The sequence below is a fragment of the Protomyctophum bolini genome (assembly GCF_963924005.1).
Source record: "Protomyctophum bolini genome assembly, chromosome: 14".
In the NCBI taxonomy this organism is placed as follows: domain Eukaryota; kingdom Metazoa; phylum Chordata; class Actinopteri; order Myctophiformes; family Myctophidae; genus Protomyctophum; species Protomyctophum bolini.
This window is the reverse complement of record NC_137875.1, coordinates 20,304,432-20,325,013: the sequence shown is the minus strand read 5'-3', so window position 1 is coordinate 20,325,013 and position 20,582 is coordinate 20,304,432. Positions and strand designations below refer to the sequence as shown.

At 44.5% G+C, this 20,582-nt stretch overlaps 1 protein-coding gene across 2 annotated transcripts in view; it reads right to left on the bottom strand.

The window, feature by feature from the left end:
- cdh23 (cadherin-related 23) overlaps window positions 1-20,582 on the bottom strand; it is a gene marked incomplete at both ends in the record, with an annotated part of 270,347 nt that overhangs the window by 144,765 nt on the left and 105,000 nt on the right. For both annotated transcript variants that reach the window (XM_080782539.1, XM_080782540.1), the window contains 2 exons: window positions 3,622-3,810; window positions 7,003-7,115. In XM_080782539.1, the coding sequence (XP_080638665.1) occupies window positions 3,622-3,810; window positions 7,003-7,115 (302 nt within the window). The remainder of the gene's footprint in view (window positions 1-3,621; window positions 3,811-7,002; window positions 7,116-20,582) is intronic.

The window sequence follows — 20,582 nt, the reverse complement described above, 5'->3', positions numbered from 1 at the left end:
GTTTAACATTAATGTCCATCACGGCGCAACACATGATTTGGCAGTACAGTATGTGCAATAATTTCACCGAGTTGCACAGATTTGAGCGTGCAAAATCCGTTTCATTGCACTGCCACTGACCCCTGCGCTGTACTGTACTGTGTGTTGTTGGTGATCAGAGAGAGCTTTGCTATATACTGCAGATATGGCTAAAAAGTTTAAGTTACACATGGTTACGCAGCGGTGATGATGCATGCTGGAAATAGCAGATCTACAAGTTCACAACGTGCCCGCGGCAAGACGCAAGGTGAGCTTGTAGATCTGCAACTTTTGAGCGAGCGAATAGTGTTTGACGGCAAATTTTAATTTAATCACACGCGTGGCTAAAGCTTGTAGATCGATGAAGTAGATCGATGTAGTTTTTATTTGTTGAAGAAATTGTCAATGTATTTAGTCTTATAGTTTTAGTCATCACGGCTTAGTTTTTCATTTAGTCTTTATTCCGTTTTTGTCATAGTTTTAGTTGATGAAATCAAGCGACCCAGTTCCTAAAGAGTACATGTCAGCCTCTGTGTACTGTAGCCATACGGCAGTTTGCCACAAGCCCTCTTCAGCTCAACCTTCATACTATACACAGCAGTGAATGGAGACGTCGCCGAGTCTCTGCTAGAGTGAGAAGGTTAACAGGCAGCGTAGCGCTGCAGATTGAGCAGGTGGGTGAATCTACCCTGAGAGAGAAGAGTGAAAAAAAGCACTCGCTTTGAATAGATGAGTTGTTCTTGTTAGCATAGCAAGAAATTGCACCAATGCTTCTTTTAGGTCTGTCTGTCTGTCTGTGTGTGTGTGTGTGTGTGTGTGTGTGTGTGTGTGTGTGTGTGTGTGTGTGTGTGTGCGCGCGCTTTTCAACAGCATCCCATTTAGTTTTATATCACTAGTTTCCCTTCAGTTATTACTGTAGAATCACGGGAAGTAAAACAACAACCCATACGGGTCCATCGGTACATTCTCAGAGTTAAATGAACACAGAGGATTTCACAGTGTGTGACACCCTAACGTCAGGGAGTTCAGAGTGACTGCAACGCCAGCACACACACACACACACACACACTCACACACACCGCGCGCCAGGTGTACGGGTCGACCCCCCCAGTGCACGTCGCCACCGTGCACTGGTGTGCAGCAATGCTCACACACACGTGCGCCATGCCGACAGCAGCAAATACACTCCCCTGGCATGAATAAACAACAGCGGCGGCAAAAAAAACCTCCATGCTGAGCTGACTCTGTTTCACTGTCTCTCATACACAGGCCCCTCTCTCTCTCTCTCTGAGTTTCTGTTTCTCATGCATGCTGTCTCTCTCTCTCTCTCTCTCTCTCTCCATCAATCCTGACAGACAGTCACTACAGACAGTACCACTTCTGACTTCACTACATTAGTTATGCTAAACACACAGGAAAACCCTCAGAGTGTACAAATGGAACCAAATGATGGGTCCATCATGTCACACATTTGTACAGTCTCAGAGTTACAAATGGACAAAATGAAAACGGAGGATTTTACTGTGACATTTCTCCCACTTCCTTTTCCTCCTCCCTACATCTTTTCCTCACCGATCCACTTGACTTGCAGTTATCTGTCAAATTCCACCCCGGCCGGCTGCCGTTGGGTGAATCAATCAGAGTTGACTATACGGTAGCTTTCGGCTTATCTCCATCCCAGGTGATTGATTTTCCTCGTTAGGTATAATTTGATGCTCTCTACCTCCCCATCTCTTCCAGAGCAAATTAACCCATTTAGACCTGAGGACGCATCAGTCGTCGCCTTATAGCTTTTAACCACTTTTAACTATTCATTTAAACTTTAGCTGTTGAAAAATAGCAGATCTACAAGCTCATAGCTTGTAGATCTGCTATTTTTGAAAAACCGTGAAAATGTGGCACATTATATCATATAAATATATATCATTAAAATATTCTTTCCCAGCGAACGTTTAACTCAAATCGTTGTTTCTGGGTGGTCCCTGGAACAACATATTTCCATATGGGGGTCAGTGGCCAATTAGATATCATTTCTGGGGTCCTTGACATGAAATAGCTTGAGAATCACATACATACGTACTGTAGGTTTTTCAGAAAACTGTCAGGATTCAGAAGACTTTTGTAGAATCTGGTATCAGGTTTCAATAATTTAAATTGTAGTAGAGCTGAATGTGCATGCTAGTCACATGAGTGACTGAGTGTGTGTGTGTGTGTGTGTGTGTGTGTGTGTGTGTGTGTGTGTGTGTGTGTGTGTGTGTGTGTGTGGGGGGAGGGGGGGTGGGGTGGGGGGGTATGTGTATGTATGTACACGGTACTGGCAAATGCACCATGGGAAATTGTTGAAGAGAGCATCCACTTGTTAACAAATTGAAAATATGCATGGCACAATTTGCACAACCTTCACTTCATGTACAAATTTGCACTGCTTCACACTCTCTCATCTGCATTAGACTCTGACTTTCCTTCTTTACATTCTGATGTCAATTACACATCACCTTGTTGTCCAAACACTACACACAATGTTCAGTTGTTGCACACACTCACACATCTCAAAGCATCAACCTACAACACTGAGCTGCTCAAGTGCGTGAGTGGTTCCAGGACCACATTCTCCTTTCCTGAATCCCATTGAGGAGTTATATGAACGGAAGGGTCCAGGTCCACTGCTCCAGGCCATGGAGGAGGCTTGTAGCGACGTGAGTGTTAGCGTTGAGGCCTGTCAGGGCTATATTAGCCTCGGGAACGAGGCTTTCATTTTCGTCGGCGCAAAAAAAGAAAGCCTGGTGGAACGCATTGGCCGCTCTGGTCTTAAAGTGGGAGTCAACCGTTCAGGGTGGGCGTCGCTCCAAATTATGTGACGTAGCGCTGCACTAGGGGGGAGAGGAGGGGCCTGGGGTGACTGACAGATCGGTGGGATCCAATCAGGGTGTGCGCAAATCTCTGCCGTGACCCACCCCTCTAGACCAGAAACCTTAACAGAAACACATTAGCTCAGGCTAGGGCTAAATGAGCAGGCCGGTTTAGAGTAATGTAAATTGTACAGTAAAAACAGTTTTGGCTGCATATTAGTCTGCAGTTTTATGTTTGACTATGAAAAAAGTAGATCTACTTATTTTATAGTAAATTAGTCTTTGTCATTCATATGGTGTGTTCCATTTCCACGATTGTGTTTTAAATTGGGCACTAAAGTGTGTACTCAAGTTCCATTTTGGGAACAGTTAAGAAAGACATTTGATGGCAAAAGAGTCATCATGCAAAAGGAGTGTCAGGGTTTAGCATTGTTGTGTTTGCGGTTTTGAAAAAGCCATTATCTAATGTAATAATGGGCGCTACACTTCCTCTGCCAACCCGGGGAGAGCAGTGGACTGACCTCATGCTTCCTTCAATGCATGAGGATTCCAAGCTGCTCCTTTTCACCTGACAGAGGGGAGTTTCCCCGGCCGGACGTAGTGCGTGGAAGAAACACGTTATTCCAACCAGTTCCTTTCCTCTCCATCAGGTGCCCCGGCTGGCCAGGGGGAGGCAGTTTAGAGAGCAGGATTACTGCATGTTTTTGTGAGTGATCCCTTTCAAGATGGCTGCATGCACACGGGGACCACATACCTCGTCCTTGTCCTCTGCCTGGATGAACAAAGGCAGGGCGAAGCCCACTTGGGCCAGCTCGGTGATTCGCACGCGATACTCGGAGCTGTTGAATTTGGGGGCGTTGTCGTTCTGGTCAATCAGCAGGATGGTGAAGGTGGTCATGACCGAGGCGTCTGATGGGGAGCGGTCCTCGTTCAGCTCCGTTCCCTGACAGACAGACAGACAGAGAGGGAGAAAGACGCATTTCATTGCACTGAAAATGTCATTTAGTGGTCGGTCAGCGCGCGCAATCTCTGGCTCTGTATTTACAGCTGTTCATTTATTGGATCAAAAGATGGACGGACACAAAGCAATCATAGAAATAGGCACAAAGTGAGGCCAACAGAGGGCCACACACACACACACACACACACACACACACACACACACACACACACACACACACACACACACACACACACACACACACACACACACACACACACACACACACACACACACGATATAAGAGAAAGGAGTCCCATTGAGAAGACCCAATTACTCTCTCGTTCCCTTTCTGTGTCTGCCAGCGTCCACCCAGTGACGTGGAGGCCTTGGAGAAAAGAATGGAGAATGAATGGTGCATGGGGAGAGTTTTAGAAAGACAGGAGCGGAGAGCTGCTCCTGGGTGTTTTATTGATGGAGCGACGTCACACACAGGGCGATAGGAGGGGGCGGGGGACAGTCTGGAACAACAACGGTGGTCCACTGGGTAATCGGGCTAGTTTAACCTCCACCCGCTGAATCACTTGGCCTCCACCTCTATATGCTCAATGCTATCTAAACTGAAGTTGAGAAATTAGTTGTATTACTATGGCAATCCACAATCAATAGCTGCGCCATCTAAGAGTATAGCGCAAGCAGAGAGAAGGGGGAGAATGGGAAAACAAATCCATATCTTATAAATATTTTCTTTTTCTTTTTTTTGGGGGGGGGGATATTTTTTCATATCAGCACTTTTGCTTATTTCACTTCTTTGTAATCATTGATTTCAATTAAGAAGATAGACTAGGGATGTCCCCACACACACACGCTGCACTGGGATAGTACATATATATGCTATGGGCGTTTCAAATTACATTTTAAATAAATAAAAGTCAGCAACGTACAATAGTACAGTCTCGTACATTTTTATAGAACTAGACCTGTACGTGCCCGTCGCAGTCGGCCACCAGCCTACTTGGGAACGATGCAACTTGGGAACCTAATGATATACGTTGTCATAGCACCCGTCAGCCAGTGTCCCAAATGGAGATCTGTACTAGGACAAATAAAGAGGATAGAGCACGGAGGTGTGGCCCGGTCTCCTGCGGGAGGTTTGCACATGCTCAGTGTAAACAGGAACTGCGATGATGGAGTGTTCCAGCAGAGGTACTAGAGGTGCATGAGAGTTGCTGACCCTGAACTGAAATAATAAAAAGGATATAAAAAAAATGTTGATTGTGTATTGTGTATAACAGACTGAAAGTACATTTACTAAATGTTAATGTTTTTGTATATTTTCCTTTCCATGTTCTTTAGTACATGTGTCAGACTTTTATTTTTGTGAAATGACAAAGGAACACGGATACTGTTCATTCAAGTGCTGTGGATGATATAAAACATTTGAAAAGGGAAGGGTGACTGCTGTTTAATTCTCAACTCTGCATAACTCAAAAGTTATGCGCTTTCTATCTAGCACCACTGCTGGAACACTCCATCATCGCAGTTCCTGTTTACACTGAGAATGTGCAAACCTCCCGCAGGAGACCGGGCCACACCTCCGTGCTTTATCCTCTTTATTTTCCCTAGGATCTGTGTGCCTGTGTGTGAAGTCTCAACCCGGCCCACTGGCAGAGCCTGATTGGTTGAGCCTCAATTGGCTGACCAGAGCCTTCTGTGGTGGTTCTGGAGAACCGTGGGTCCGACCGACTCGATACCTGGCACTGCACTCCCTGTGGGGGTGTGGAACGTGTGTGTCGAATGTGAAGTCGGTGTGTTAAACGGTTCTCGAGTTACATGCATTACAACCGTGCACACACGCAGACAGACAGACAGACAGACAGACAGACAGACAGACAGACAGACAGACAGACAGACAGACAGACAGACAGACAGACAGACAGACAGACAGACAGAGACGTGGCACATTTATAGTAGGATGAATCATGACCATAAAACGTTTGTCGCTGTGGAAAAATAATAATAATAATAAAATAATATTTAATTATATGATATACTACATTTAATACATTTTGTTTAGCGACAACCACACCCACTGCTACAGTATGCTCTATAATACGTAACTGCTTTTTGTGACTTGCCAGTGAGGTTATCGAAGACCATTTCTTTCCACGATACACGTCAAAGCGCTTTGTCAGGACGGCCCATCAAAACTCCGCTAACAGGTACTGTTACAAAACGCTATAGGCCTTTGATCAGAAATCCTTCAACTTCTGCTGTCACTTCAACAACATTGTGATGTCAGAACACTAACAGACCATTATATCTCCATATATGGAGATATAATGGTGATCAGGCCCAGAGCCCGGGCAGACAGATGCCTTTTGTGGCGGTTCTGGACAACCGTGGGTCCGACCGACTCGACACCGGGCACTGCACTCCATGTGGGGGTGTGGAACGTGTGTGTTGAATTCAATTGAATACACACACAGGGACTTGGTGCAGTTATAGTTAGATATAGATTTGTGCACTTTTGTAGTTAAACTGACTCTGAGGATTACTGACTGACTCTCGCCCATGGCCCTACGATTTAGGGCCATGGGCGAGGGGGGCAGGTTCCACACGATGAAAAGCTAAGAGAGCTGGCTCAAATAAAAAGGATCTCAGAACCTCAGAGGACACCAAATCCTACTCCTTCATCCCCTCACCCTCCTTTTCTCCTGTCCTTCCAAGCTCAAAACGCCTCAGGCTGCGACGTGTTTTGAGCTTGTAGATCGGCTATGTTTGCTATACATTTGAATTATAATCCTGAATATTCTTTTTGAATTGGAATTCCTAAAAAGTTAAATTTTATTTTATTTCAAATGCATTTAGTTATAGTTATGTTAAGTTTATGAACTAAATACAAATGCATTGGGCATACAAAAAAAACAATAACTATAATACTAGTTATTAAGCTACATATATAGACTGAAGTAATTAAAGCGGCTCATGTTTGCATGTTTGGAATTAACAGCTGAAATCAATTCAGTGGGTCTTTTGTGTTTGAGTGTGTATCAAAGTCTTCATGAGTCTTCATGCCACTATAGTGCTGATGAAATGCAGTAGAGCATATATGGAACCCCCCCGAGAGGGGAACTGTCTGGAATCCCTCTCCTTGGCTGCTGATATCTACAGATCCCTTCAGGAAAAGCTTACCTTGACAGTGAGGGTGAATCCAGCAGAGTAAAGCGGGTTCTCCCTGTCGAGCTGACCATTCACGGTCAGAGAGCCGCTGATGTAGTCCAGGGAGAAGACACTGTTGGAGTTCCCTACACAGAGAGAGAGAGAGAGAGAGAGAGAGAGAGAGAGAGAGAGAGAGAGAGAGAGAGAGAGTCAGGAAGGCAGACAGATTGACAGATATAGAGACAAAAACAAACAGACTAGAGAAAGAGACAGAGGTGGAGACGTGAGGAGAGAATCAGGAATACCACAGGAGGAACTGCAAGAACTTCAGAGGGGACATGAGAATCTGGTCAGGTGAATAATTTAAGTTAACCACTGGAATGTACAGTATAGGAAACACTGGAGACAAAGACGCCATGGGGCAAAGGTGATGTGCGTATATGCAATATGGATGCTATGACGTTAGTTATGCTGCCTCTGTCTCCTTCTTCTCTGCCCTGTGCTGACCCCACCGCTGCCTCCGGCCATGTCCGCTATGATGCCTGCATCGCTTCGTCTCATCTGTCACTGTCATCTTCCCTTCCACCGCTCCTCCTTCTTCTCCATCATGAAAGAATTCCCTCCTCTCTACCTCCCCCTGCAGTGCTACCGTCCTGTGGGGTCCATGTTCACCATGTCCCCAGGTCCGTCAGTGCAAAATGAAAATCGAAGCTGCTGTTTGCATAATCGTGCATGAAGCTTCCGTGTAAGACAGAAACATAGGGAAATGTGTCCAATATCTGCAGAATAAATCAGTGGTTCCCAAACCTTTTCATGTCAAGGATCCCCAAATTAACACTAATTAGCCCGTGGACCCCCATTTGAAAAGATATACCAGGGGCCCCCCATAAGAGAAGATTTTTTACGGTTCTAACAGTGAATCTCAACCCGTTTAATCTACGGACCCCCATTTAATGGCATTTCTATCTCTGGGACCCTCAATTTCTATTGTAAAATCAATGTTATTTAGGGTCCATTTGGTTCCAGTTGTACGCTCGGAGAAGTCGAGGGGCGACAATGTACATGAGCGCGGTCCCGTGAAATTGTCGCGCGTGTTAGTTTCGTGCACACGCACGCGACTGACCAGACGCAGCTGGATTCTGTTTCGCTTATTTTTTTTACGCTTGTGTTGTTGCGCCCCTCATGAGCAGACCTGCCGTTGATTATCTCCACCAAAGGATTTCGACTGGGTTCATGTTTATGTTATGTTTAATTATTTTAAGATTAGTTTTTGGGCTTTTATGTCTTTTATGTCTTTAATGATAGGACAGTATAGACTGACAGGAAATGGGGAGAGGGAGATGGGGAGTAACACACAGCAAAGGTCGTCAGGGATCGGGATTCGAACCCGTGACACTCTGTCAGGCTGACATTGCAGCCTAGGTGTGCCCGGACCACCACCACACAGGCAACGGTCAGGGCCTGGGTTCATGTTTTTGTCCCATTCAATTTGTTTATCTCTGCCAGGATATCTCCAAAATGTATAGGAACAGAATTGCATGAGACTTGGTGGAAATTTACACAACTCTCAAAGGTGGGAGTGCATGTGGGTGTGGCAGCTTCTTATAAAACTGCACACAACGATATAGAGGCACACAGTAAGAGGACATAAGAAACACAAGATACAAACCCTAGGTTATTAGTCCATTCAAACACAATGAGGGTGCTGAAAATGTGTTATTAAAATACGTTATTGGCAGAGTGCCGTCATTCTAGTTCAATTTGAAATTTAGCAGTCTCAATAGTAAATAATCAGCCAGTTGTTTCAGGAGACAAACAAGTCCACTTGCTTTGGAATCAATCAAATCAAATGAAAGATGCACCATCTGTTTCAAAGTCTTTGTTTATACATTCAATGATATATTGCGATAATGCACACACACACACACACACACACACACACACACACACACACACACACACACACACACACACACACACACACACACACACACACACACACACACACACACACACACACACACACACACACACACACACACACACACACTCAAGAGTAATGCAAATCTGTAAGAGCACGGTTCACATTAACAGGCTATGTGGATGAACTGGCGCCAGTTGAAATACAGCCAGCGCTCCTCACAGCTCCAGATGAACCCGTTAACAGCCACATCCTCCTGGGTCTTGTTCTCGCAACTTCTCTGCCCCTCTCCCCTTGCTTTTCCATCCCTCCCCACTTTCTCACTCTTCTTTATTCACTCAACCTCTCTCTCTCTCTCTCTCTCTCTCTCCACTTCTCTATCAGTGTCTTATGTCTTTCTCCCCCCCCCCCCTCTCTCTCCCCTCCTTTAAGGCAGATGGTGTCTGCAGTTCTTGCCCACTAATTACACCAAGCAGATGGAGACGGCAAACAAGGTATACGAGAGCAAAGACGCAATCGTCTCCCAATCCTCAATGTCTGCACACCTTTCACTACCTCCCTCCCTTCTCTTTTTGCACCAGGCATTTTTCTCATCTATTCCTTCAGCCCCCTTGCCCCATATCCCTCTCTTCTCTCTCCCCTCCCTCCACCCCCTACCACCTCCTCTCCTTCCCTCGCTGGCTGCTATTCTGCTCCTGTCATCTCATTAAGGCAGTGCTCCATTATTCTAACTCAAGACGTGACAATTATTTGTGCCATGCGAGCACACTGAATGCCCCGGCACACGAGCTTGATTGAGATTCCTTGCTGTCTGTCTGTGCGGCATGGGTTGTCGTGGGAGGGCCTGGAGAGGTGGGGGCCTCCCCTCTGCAATCTGCAGATAGCGGCCATTGGTACATGTGAATGTTATCGGGAGCAATCTGCTCTGTGGAAGGCAAACAATGGGAGTGGACAGGGGCCAGAAAGAGAGAGAGAGGGCTCGGGAATCTACACACTGCTAATTAAATTATTCCTCACTGATGTGGATGGCATGCTACAAATAATTCCTCGACTGCACCTATTTGCCATTTGATGTTTAATAACAGGGCTGGCCCTATAGGATTGTGGTGGCCCTAAGCAATATTGTTTGTGGCCCTCAAAACACTCCCAGCACAACCACCAAATAATCACACACACACACACACACACACACACACGCACAAGGAGGTTATCGTCACTTTTTTAGTGTATGTGCTAACACAAACTTTGTCCTACACAAACATTAAATGCCATTGAGAATGAATGGACACTTTTGAGTGCTCATGTAAACACAAGGGGCCACGCGATATACAACTATATACAACAATGACAGGGAAATTCAGGTTGAATGTCCGCTAAATCTTGTCCCCACACGTCTGAAGATTTGCCGTTGACAATGAACGGAGGAATTGGGTGAAAAGTCCGCTAAGTATGACGTAAATTAAACATCAAAACATTAAACGCCATTGACATTGAAGGGAAAATGTCAAAATTATTTAACCAATCACAGGCAACAGGCATTCTGATTGGCCAGTATGAGATGATGCATGATTATGTACGATGATAAGAGCGCCCCTCACTTCACACGGGTGTGATTATTTTTTAAATGTGACCACATTGATAATTTTTGCCTGTCATTTATTTGAGATACTTGCCACATGCAGTCAGTCACATGCAGTCACAGTAATGATTCAGGCGAATTGAGAATCTTGAGAGCATTCAGGTAGAACTTTTGATTGACTGCGAGTTTGGCCTTTCTACACCTGCTCCGGCAGAACCCAGAGAATAGTAGACCTATACATCAGATGAAACATCCTCTTCTTGACCACATCATCGCAGAGTGTGATGCCCAATTTACCTCCCTATAGGTCATCTCCTCAACCCCATGTGTGGGCTAGAGGTCCCTCTGTCTAGTGCCAGGAAGGTGTAAAATCTGTGTGTGCCAGGAAGGTGTAAAAATGAGATGAGATGACTGAACATGCAGGCATCGTCACAGGAAGAAAAAAAGGCCAAGCATTCTCAAGAACTGTGACTTTCTGAGGTGGAAATGTTCACAGGTTGCTCAATTAGTCTGAGCAATTTAAGTGAAAATAGCCTAAATAGCTGTTGATGTTTGCAATTTTAAGATAGTTTTAGACACACATGTTCCACTTCACCACAGGGAGTGCAGTGCCCGCTGTCGAGTCGGTTGTCCAGAATCGACACAAAGGCCTCTGCCCGGGCTCTGCACAGGGCCCCTGCCCAGGGTCGATATATGCAGGTGGCCTCTTCTGACAACACAACACTCCATATTTGGGCATGCCTGACACAGAACTCCATATATACAGTAGGAATTAAGGGACACAGAGAGACAGATACAGAAATCTCCATATATGGACATAAAAGGGACACAGACAGATGGGTGGAATGGGTACTCTGACACGGCCGTATTAGTCACATAGCCACGTGCTAACAGACTGGAGCTGCGCCGCCTGTGACTGTATAGCGATACAAACGCAGGATTGAGAATTCTTCCTCTTCTTCAGACAGTGTGCAGTAATAGCTGCAGATGTGTGGACTCCAGAGTAATAGAGCAGTAAGTATGTGCCGCACAAAGGCCCAGGTCAACAGATTAACCTCTGTGCCTGTGTTCTCTCCTCTCTCTCTCTAGAGGGACACTAAAGGAAGGGGAACTGTGGTAGAGGGAGGAGAAAGGGGTAGACAGTGGAGGGCAGTCAGGCCAGGAGACAAAGCATACTACCTTCGGGTCAGTGTTGATTTTGTCGACTAAAACAATGACAATTTTTTTTCGTCGACTACCTTTTTTCACTGACAAAAACTAAATTAAAACTAAGCTATGATGACTAAAACTAAGACTAAATATATTGACAATTTCATCAACAAATAAAACCGATAGACTAAAATGACAAGTCATTTTACACTTGGTTGCACGCTGACAATAGCAGATCTACAAGCTCACAACACATCACAGCACGACATGTGAGCTTGTAAATCTGTTATTTTCTGCATGCAAGTGTAAAATCAGGCAGTACAACGCCATCAAGGCCTGCAAAAATGCATTTTTGTCGACAAAAAACTGTAGATTCAGTCGACTAAAACTAGACCAACACTAAAACATTTCAGGTCTACGCTCTGTTTAGCTGCACTGCACTGTTATGTTCAAATTAGTTAGCCCAAAGAATTCTGAGGCATCATTCAAGTTTCATCAAAGTAGTGTTGGATGGTTTGACTTCATCCCGTTGGCCGCGTCGTTACCCGTTCGTATCAGCAGCAGCGCGCGCGCTGTCTTTAACTTTAGTTTCATAAAAGTAGTGTCGGAAGGTTTGACTTCATGACATTCAGCTAGCATCCCATGGCTGAGATGTCGGCTAGAGGAAAAAAGCGGCTGGTTGCCTAGAGACGAGTCAGCCAATAAGTCAGCCAATGAGAATGATAGCTTGCTAGTACGGGCACTACGGCAGCCAATGAGAGAGATAGCTTTCTAGTCCAGAAAGGTAAAGCGATCGTTCATAACCCAGCTCCGTTGTGCTTCACACAGCAGCTGGGAAAAAGAGTCTCTGTTTAATCAATGAGACAATCACTGTTACAATAACAATCATTGGAAACCAAAGGTAAGCAGTGTTGTTGCATAACTGTGCCATTTTAAGTTGTTGCTTGTAGGCAATTGTGGATTTGGCCAGTCTCTCAGGGAGAGGGAGAGTGGGTTAGTTATTGCTGTAGTTTTCATCCAACTATAAATGCAGCCACGAAACTCTAGAACCGTTCGCCCCACCGACATCAAATTCGACACACACGTTCCACACTCCCACATGGAGTGCAGTGCCCGGTGTCGAGTCGGTCGGACCCAAAAACCGCCCCAAACAGGCCTGGGCTCTGGACAGGGCCCTGCCCAGTGTCCATATATGGAGCTGGTCAATTGTGACGTCTGCATTGACTCCATATTTGGGCATGCCTCACAAAGAACTCCATATGGGTATAAAAGGGACACAGACATAATCAGGGGGGTCTGCATTTCCAACTTGCATCATTCCTAGTAGGCCAGTGCCCAACGGGCACCGCTGTAGAGGCTCCAACAGGCACCGCTCTAGTTAATATTGAATTACCGGTAGATAATTTCCTTCTTCTTGCTTTTGCCTTTACTTGATGTAGATGAAAACATTTGAATATAACTGCACAATTTTGACACTGACAGTGAAGAAATTAGTTGAGCACAAAAATAGGCTAATTAAGTGACTGTGTGTGTCTTGGGGAACATGTGTTGGAGTGCCATCGTAGGGCAGCGGATTCGTTTGGTTCGCACACAGCGAGGGGTGCTACCTCTCTCTAAATTGTTTCAACGGCTCTGGTGGCCTGACCAGAATGCCAATCTTCACCAACAGACGTTCCTTGCCTGCATGACTGGGCACTCACCTGACTGCAGCCACACACACGCACGCACGCACATGCACTCTCTAGTGTGTGTGTGGTGCTAACTTGCAGGGGTTGATACTGTGAAGTGAGAGTTTGAGTGGATTGGCCAAGCTCTCACATTACCAACTGAAGTAGACTGGAAAATGAGAAACATGCAATGATCACGCGCACGCGCACACGCACACACACACACACACACGCACACACACACACACACACACACACACACACACACACACACACACACACACACACACACAGTGCAATATTTGTGTGCAATTGCTTGTATTGGAATTACAAAAACATCCCATAATTCAAGCTGTCCCAAGATAATCCCAAGAACAGCACAGTAATGGCATAACCGAGGGCTGCATTTCATGTTACTGTACGTGTTCACAAATAGATTTAAATCCCTGCGTCATGCAAACTCCAGAGTGGCCACATTTTCTGGAAAGAATATACAGTACTCATTTCGGACTCCCTCCACCACTTGCAGCGAATGAAAGAAAGCAAGAGAGAGAGAGAGAGAGAGAGAGAGAGAGAGAGAGAGAGAGAGAGAGAGAGAGAGAGAGAGAGAGAGAGAGAGAGAGAAATATAAAGTGGCTGCAAAGAAGAAAGAAGAAGCAGAGTGTGCACTGAGTCGCGAAAGTGAAAAACATACGTGTGGTTATTATATTATTTTGGGGGGGGTTTCATGTGAGAGAGAAGGGAAAAAATAAAAAAGGCATCTGATTTGATGACTCCAACCAGGCGTGCGACAAGTGGATGACAATGACTTTCTCACAGCAATGAGCTCTTCGAGGGCAGCCGAAGCAATAAGAGTTCTCCAAGCGTAATTGCCATGACTAAGTCAGTGACAAGTGTTGTCGCTAGTTTCCGACGCCACCATGGGGGCACTGGGAACATTCCCGGTAATGTGATATGGCATGCGGCCAATGTTCACCCTGCCTTGGGGCTAAGACTTTGTGTATACAAAATGTACACAAATTAGTGTCACCTTTAAGGATTACGCCTGCAGGCAAATTAGGAAGATTATGATGGTTTTCGTTGTTGTCTCCAATAGTCACATCACACAGGCCAGAGGAACAGGTGAATAGACGGATATGCTTGCGTGCATTTGTGTGTATATATACGCGCGCACACACACACACACACACACACACACACACACACACACACACACACACACACACACACACACACACACACACACACACACACACACACACACACACACACACACACACACACACACACACACACACACACACACACACACACACACACACACACACACACACAGCCCTTCACTGGATGACAGCTCCTGTTTGAGGTCTGAGGTGTGTATGTGTTTGTGTGTGATGCATGGTGATAATGGGTGACACCCGTGGGTGTCTTGCCATTGGCAGGCGCGCTGCATTTCATGAATACTCAATGAATCCGTTTTCATCAGAAGTTTCTCCTCAAAAGCAAGTTTGAGTGAGAAATAGCCTGAGACAATACGATCAAGATCACAGGGCACTCACTATGGACAGAAGGATATGAATACATACGCTGGATTGATGTGATGCACGTGACTGCAAAGATCTGGGGGCCGTTTTCACAAAGTTATTTTATATGGAACTAAAATCTTACAGTAGTATTTTCTCTTAAAACTTACAAATGTCTGACCAAAGACTGGGCAGAAATCGAAGGCTATAGAGAACGGCTGACCTTGGTGCCACTGCCATGGATGACATTGTACTTGAAAACACTAGTTTATACTCACTGTTAGTACAGACATCAAATATTTATTTCTACAGCGGCAAGGCTGTATACGATTCTTTGGTCTGCGTCAGTGAATTGATCACAAAATAGCAGGAGCGAGGAACCATATGTGACCCCTCCCAGTATTTTCAACCACAAGTCGGCTCTAATGAAACTTCACAATAGAATTTTTTTTTGGTGGTGGTTTTCGTTTTTAGCCACATTAACACAGTTGGAATGTTAAAGAATGACCTTTCAGAGTAAAATCTGCCATATCTGCTGGCACTCTAGCACCTTTATTTTGAAAGATGCTGGCAGCATCGGTTGTGTTAATATGTTGGATAATGTCAAATTAACAGATTCAGTATGTGGTGGAAATGTTTCTATGTTGATCTACCGTATTATCACTGTTTCTCCCTTCAATCACTCTGCCTCACTAAGCGGTATAGTCTCTCTCTCACACACATGCACGCACAGTGTTGCACACACACGCGTGTGCTCACAAGTGAAAGCTATTATGTGTCTCTCTCTCACACACACACACACACACACACACACACACACACACACACACTCACTCCGATTCGCAGGCTCATGTCAATTGGGGCTAGCAAGATAACGTCAGCAATTCCAGTCCGGTCCAATTTGTTTATCTGCATTTCGGATGGCCTCGGCGAAGCCAACATTTATAAACTCTGCCTTGTATATTTTCGTTTCCACATCATGCGAGCAAGTGATAGTGATCGAGAAAATCACAGGAGTCACGCCATGTTGTATAGGTCACTTCCAACATCGCCTCTTGCCTTTCTCGCCGCAGCCAATTTTTAAGCCAGAATTTCTGGGAACTATAGAGGAATTTCAGATTGAATTACAGGACATAGGATTCATCTTCAGACGCTTTCAGATTATGTGTACCAGGGGTGGGCAACTTGGAGGATGGAGACTGGAGAGGGGGCCACTATAGTCATTTTACACTTGGTTGCATGCTGAAAATAGCAGATCTACAAGCTCAAAACGTGTCGCAGTGCTACACATTTTGAGCTTGTAGATCTGTTATTTTTTACTATATTTGAATTGAAATCCTGATCCTTATTTTTGCTATTTTTCAATTGGAGTCGTGAAAAGTAAAATGTAATTTCAAATGCATTTAGGGCGGCTGTGGCTCAGGAGGTAAAGCAGGTTGTCCAATGATCCATGGGTCGGTGGTTCGAATCCCGGCTCCTCCTCCTGTCCACATGTCAAAGTGTCCTTGGGCAAGACACTGAACCCTACATTGCCTCCAATGAGTCGGTCGGTGTGAGCTCGCCACCATTGGTGTGTGCATGTGGGAAGTGAGGACGCTGGCATCAACTGTTCGCCGCTTCACCTCCCAATGTATGATTGAATGGACCACTTGGAAAAGTGCTATAAAAATGGAATTCATTATTATTATACTTATAGGTTACTTGGGTTAACTTTATGAACTTAAATGTAAATACATTGAACATAAAAAAAAGACAATAACATGTTAATACTAGTCATTCAGCTACTAACACACACACACACACACACACACACACACACACACACACACACACACACACACACACACACACACACACACACACAATATATATATAGCAAAGAATACGCTTTTTCATAGGCTATTTTAATTGGGAACTCTGTCCTAAAGCTGACATCAAACCCGTAGAGAAGTGAACACAAGTTTACCTGATTGCAGTGTTGATTTTGATAGCAACATTTGATTTTAGTTTTAGTCTACACTTGCTGAAAATAGCCACCTACAAGCTCACAACGCAAGCTTGTAGGCCATTTTCAGCATGCAACCAAGTGCAAAATGATTTATTTGATTCATACTGGATATCTCTCTCTCTCTCTCTGAGTTGCTTCAAAATCTACTCAATAAAGTGTCAAACTTAGTTTTGATAGGCTCCAGTGATGCAGAGCGACTTAATTAGCTTTTGAACACAAAGGTATTTGCATTTGCAGAATACTAGAGTACATGATCTTATTATTTTGGCTGTGTTACAAATATTTGTTTTAATCTTTTTCTTTGTGTAATTTGTGCCAACGTTTAGTTACTAAGTGCAGGAAATGGGGAGAGAGATGCATTCATCTCAAGCATCACCAATTGCTAAGCAAGGTACTAATCAATATTACTGATTCCATCAATAAAATGAAACAGTCAAACAAAGACAATTAAGCCAGACCACAGTAATAATATCCAAGCGTACTAGATATACGACAGACAGACAGACATCAGAGCTCTAATCGGGGTGGAGCAGCAAAGCTGAGGCAAAGCAAAGCTGAATGAGCCATGCATTAATCCTTACTGGCAACAATGCATTTTGAACAAGCATATTTGAATATTGTCCAGGGATTGTACAAACTTTCCACTGCAAAAGTGCATGCACACCGCTGTGACACTCAAATGGCACAGCATATCATATCTACAGTAAGTCATTGATACAGTTGAATGATTTCAATATACCATTGTAGTAGATTAAATCTTCGTCTTCTAAATGAAATCAACACTCAAGTCTTCTAAATGAAATGAATGGTATTTATTTTACATGCACTGCAAAATGTGAATAATACAAATCAATACAATACAAATCAAAGAAGAAGAGGATAGGCAAAGGTGAGATGGAGAGATTGTTTTGGCTACTTATGTTCGAACATTCGGATTTTAAAATGTTCCATATTGCATATTGAACTAAGTCTATCAAAATAATAATTTCCTGGCACCAGAGTGCTAAATGCACAATTAACAGTCTACTCAGTAGGCTTAGGCTATACACAATAATATGCCATACTCCATACTAATGCTGTCCACTTGGTTACATGTATAGTATTATATTATGGCACATTCGAAGCAACAAAATGTACCCCAACACAAGCTGTAACGAGCTCTTCCACAGACGTCTCTCTAAGGCACCACTCTCCCTCCGATTCTCACTCAGGTCACAGACGAGTCTATTGATCCACATTCTCTCAGTCACATGGAAAATAATCAAACTCAGAGATATTGATTGATATAGCTTTGATCTGTCAGCTCAAGGTGTAGACGGTTCTCCTTTCAATGCCGCAAGCGATTGAGCTGGCAGAGCTAGAACACTCTTATCTGTTAGTGTGTGTGTGTGTGTGTGTGTGTGTGTGTGTGTGTGTGTGTGCGCGTGCGTGAGTTTGTCTGCCTCACTTTAAGAATAGAATACAGTAGCTGAGAGTGATGATCGATCCCATATGCTATTTCACTGTCATTTGCCATTTGTGTTTCTGTGCGGAATGCAACAGCTGGCTAAATAAGAAGCGAAAGCAGGATTGACACATTATGGAAATGTGTTGGGTTCAGAGGCGCCCCCCACTTGACAGCATCATATGCTATTTTCAAAGCAAGTGTCATTCCCTTTATATCTCCCGAAGATACTGTATTGTACTATATTGGAAAGGAGAAAAACAATTAACTCACCCGGTGACATTTGCGCCTTTTAACACCTATTTTCGTATGTTTCTCCACGCTGATGACGCCTTTTTGCGCCTTTTATAATTTTAATTGATTAAAGTTAACAACTGTGTACTGCACGCAATGTAGTTTTTAGAATCGTAATATCTCGGATTCTTCTTTTTGGGTCCAAACGCGCTTGGTTTGCAGCTCATTTCTCTAAACGATATGATCCATGCTTATGGGTGGATTAAATGACAATCTCACAATGTTACATAGCATATTTTTACTTCCTGACTCTGTTTCTGGCCAAATCGGCTTAAAATGAACTAGACCTGTACGTGCCCGTCGGCCACCGGCCTACTTGAGAACGATGCAACTTGTGAACCTAATAATACCCGTTGTAATGTCAACTTGTCATAGCACCCGTTTTAACCGTCTGTCTGTGGCCCACATGGAGATCTCTGTATCTGCCTGTCTGCCTGTGTCTGAAAAGTGCAAACTGACTGACTGTGACAATTGGACTGGTTAAGTAGGCCTAATCAACCATGGCAACCTCACACCTGCATATGGATTACTTAACCACTCCACCTTTTACAGTCAGTTTTCATTCTTCAGACACTGGCAGATACAGAGATCCCCAGGTGGGACACAGACAGATAGTGAGTTGACAACGGGTAGGCCGGTGGCAGACAGGCACGTACAGGTCTAGTTGTCTTTACAATAAAAGGACAACGACGTGGGGATATAAGTGCACAGGTAATGAAGGAAATAGGAGTAGATGTAATCACAGCAATATACCTACCAATACAATATAACTATCACATCTCTTCAATTGAGTCAATTAAAGCCTATATGTTGTCAGGCAGGAAACCTATACTAAATGGTAAAAATGGTAAATGGTGCATTTATATAGCGCCTTTATCCAAGGCGCTTTACATAGATTGGGTGTGCATTACATTCACCCATTCATACACCGATGGCAGCGGACACCATGCAAGGCACCAACTAGCACATCGGGAGCAATTAGGGGTTCAGTGTCTTGCTCAAGGACACTTCGACAGTAACTCTGGGGGAGCCCGGGTTCGAACCGGCAACCTTGTGGTTACCATCCAGGCACTCTACCCCTGAGCCACCGCCGCCCCTACTATACTGGTTGATATGCCAATAATAAAGTTATTTAACCCATTTAGACCTGAGGACGAATCTGTGTCAGTTCTAAAACGGTTAGTCCCAATACTGGTTACCGTTGTAAAATCCACGAAAATCCACACCTTCAATCACTTTATATCATTCCCAGCTGATCCCGCAGCTCTGCTGAACTGGGGAAGGGGAGCACTTGATTGCCTTACACACACTGGCCGTGCGGGCGTGTAAGCACCGCCCGCACTCATAGGACTGTGAATGTGTGGCTCCAGGCAGCCCCGTAATGACATCAAGCACTATTCTCCCGCCACATAGCCTACTTGCCGAGCAAAACAAGGAAGTGATGTGGCTCGCTCTGGTGGGCGCAAAGCGTAGCTACTTTTGTGAATTTAATAGTTTTATTAGGTTAATATTGCTATATGTTTGTAACCATTTTAGAAAAGCAATAAGCCATGCAAGGTCCCAGCTTACCGTGGATTTTATAATGGCTGAGAGGGTAGCCTATAAGCCTCTCAGCCATTATAAAATCCACAGTAACCTGAGACCTCTTGTGGCTTATTGCTTTAATCTATAAATTCATAGCATGGCACAGAGTGCCGCGGAGTGCCGCAGATACAGAGATCTCCATGTGCAGTGTCTGCGTGTGTGTACGGTTGTAATGCATGTAACTCGAGAACCGCAAGGAGTGCAGTGCCCGGTATCGAATCGGTCGGACCCACAGTTGTCCAGAACCACCACAAAAGGCTCTGCCAGTGGGCCAAATGAGGCCAAGTCCCCTCACCTGTGTAATTTCCAGCGACTGCCTGAGCAGTGGGAATTTGAGGGCAGGGGCTAGAATTTGAAAAGGCACCTTTATTTTTCTTTTACATTTCTACCCAGATTTAGAGGAATATCTCATTTTAAACACTAGGATATGGCCCAACCAGTCTG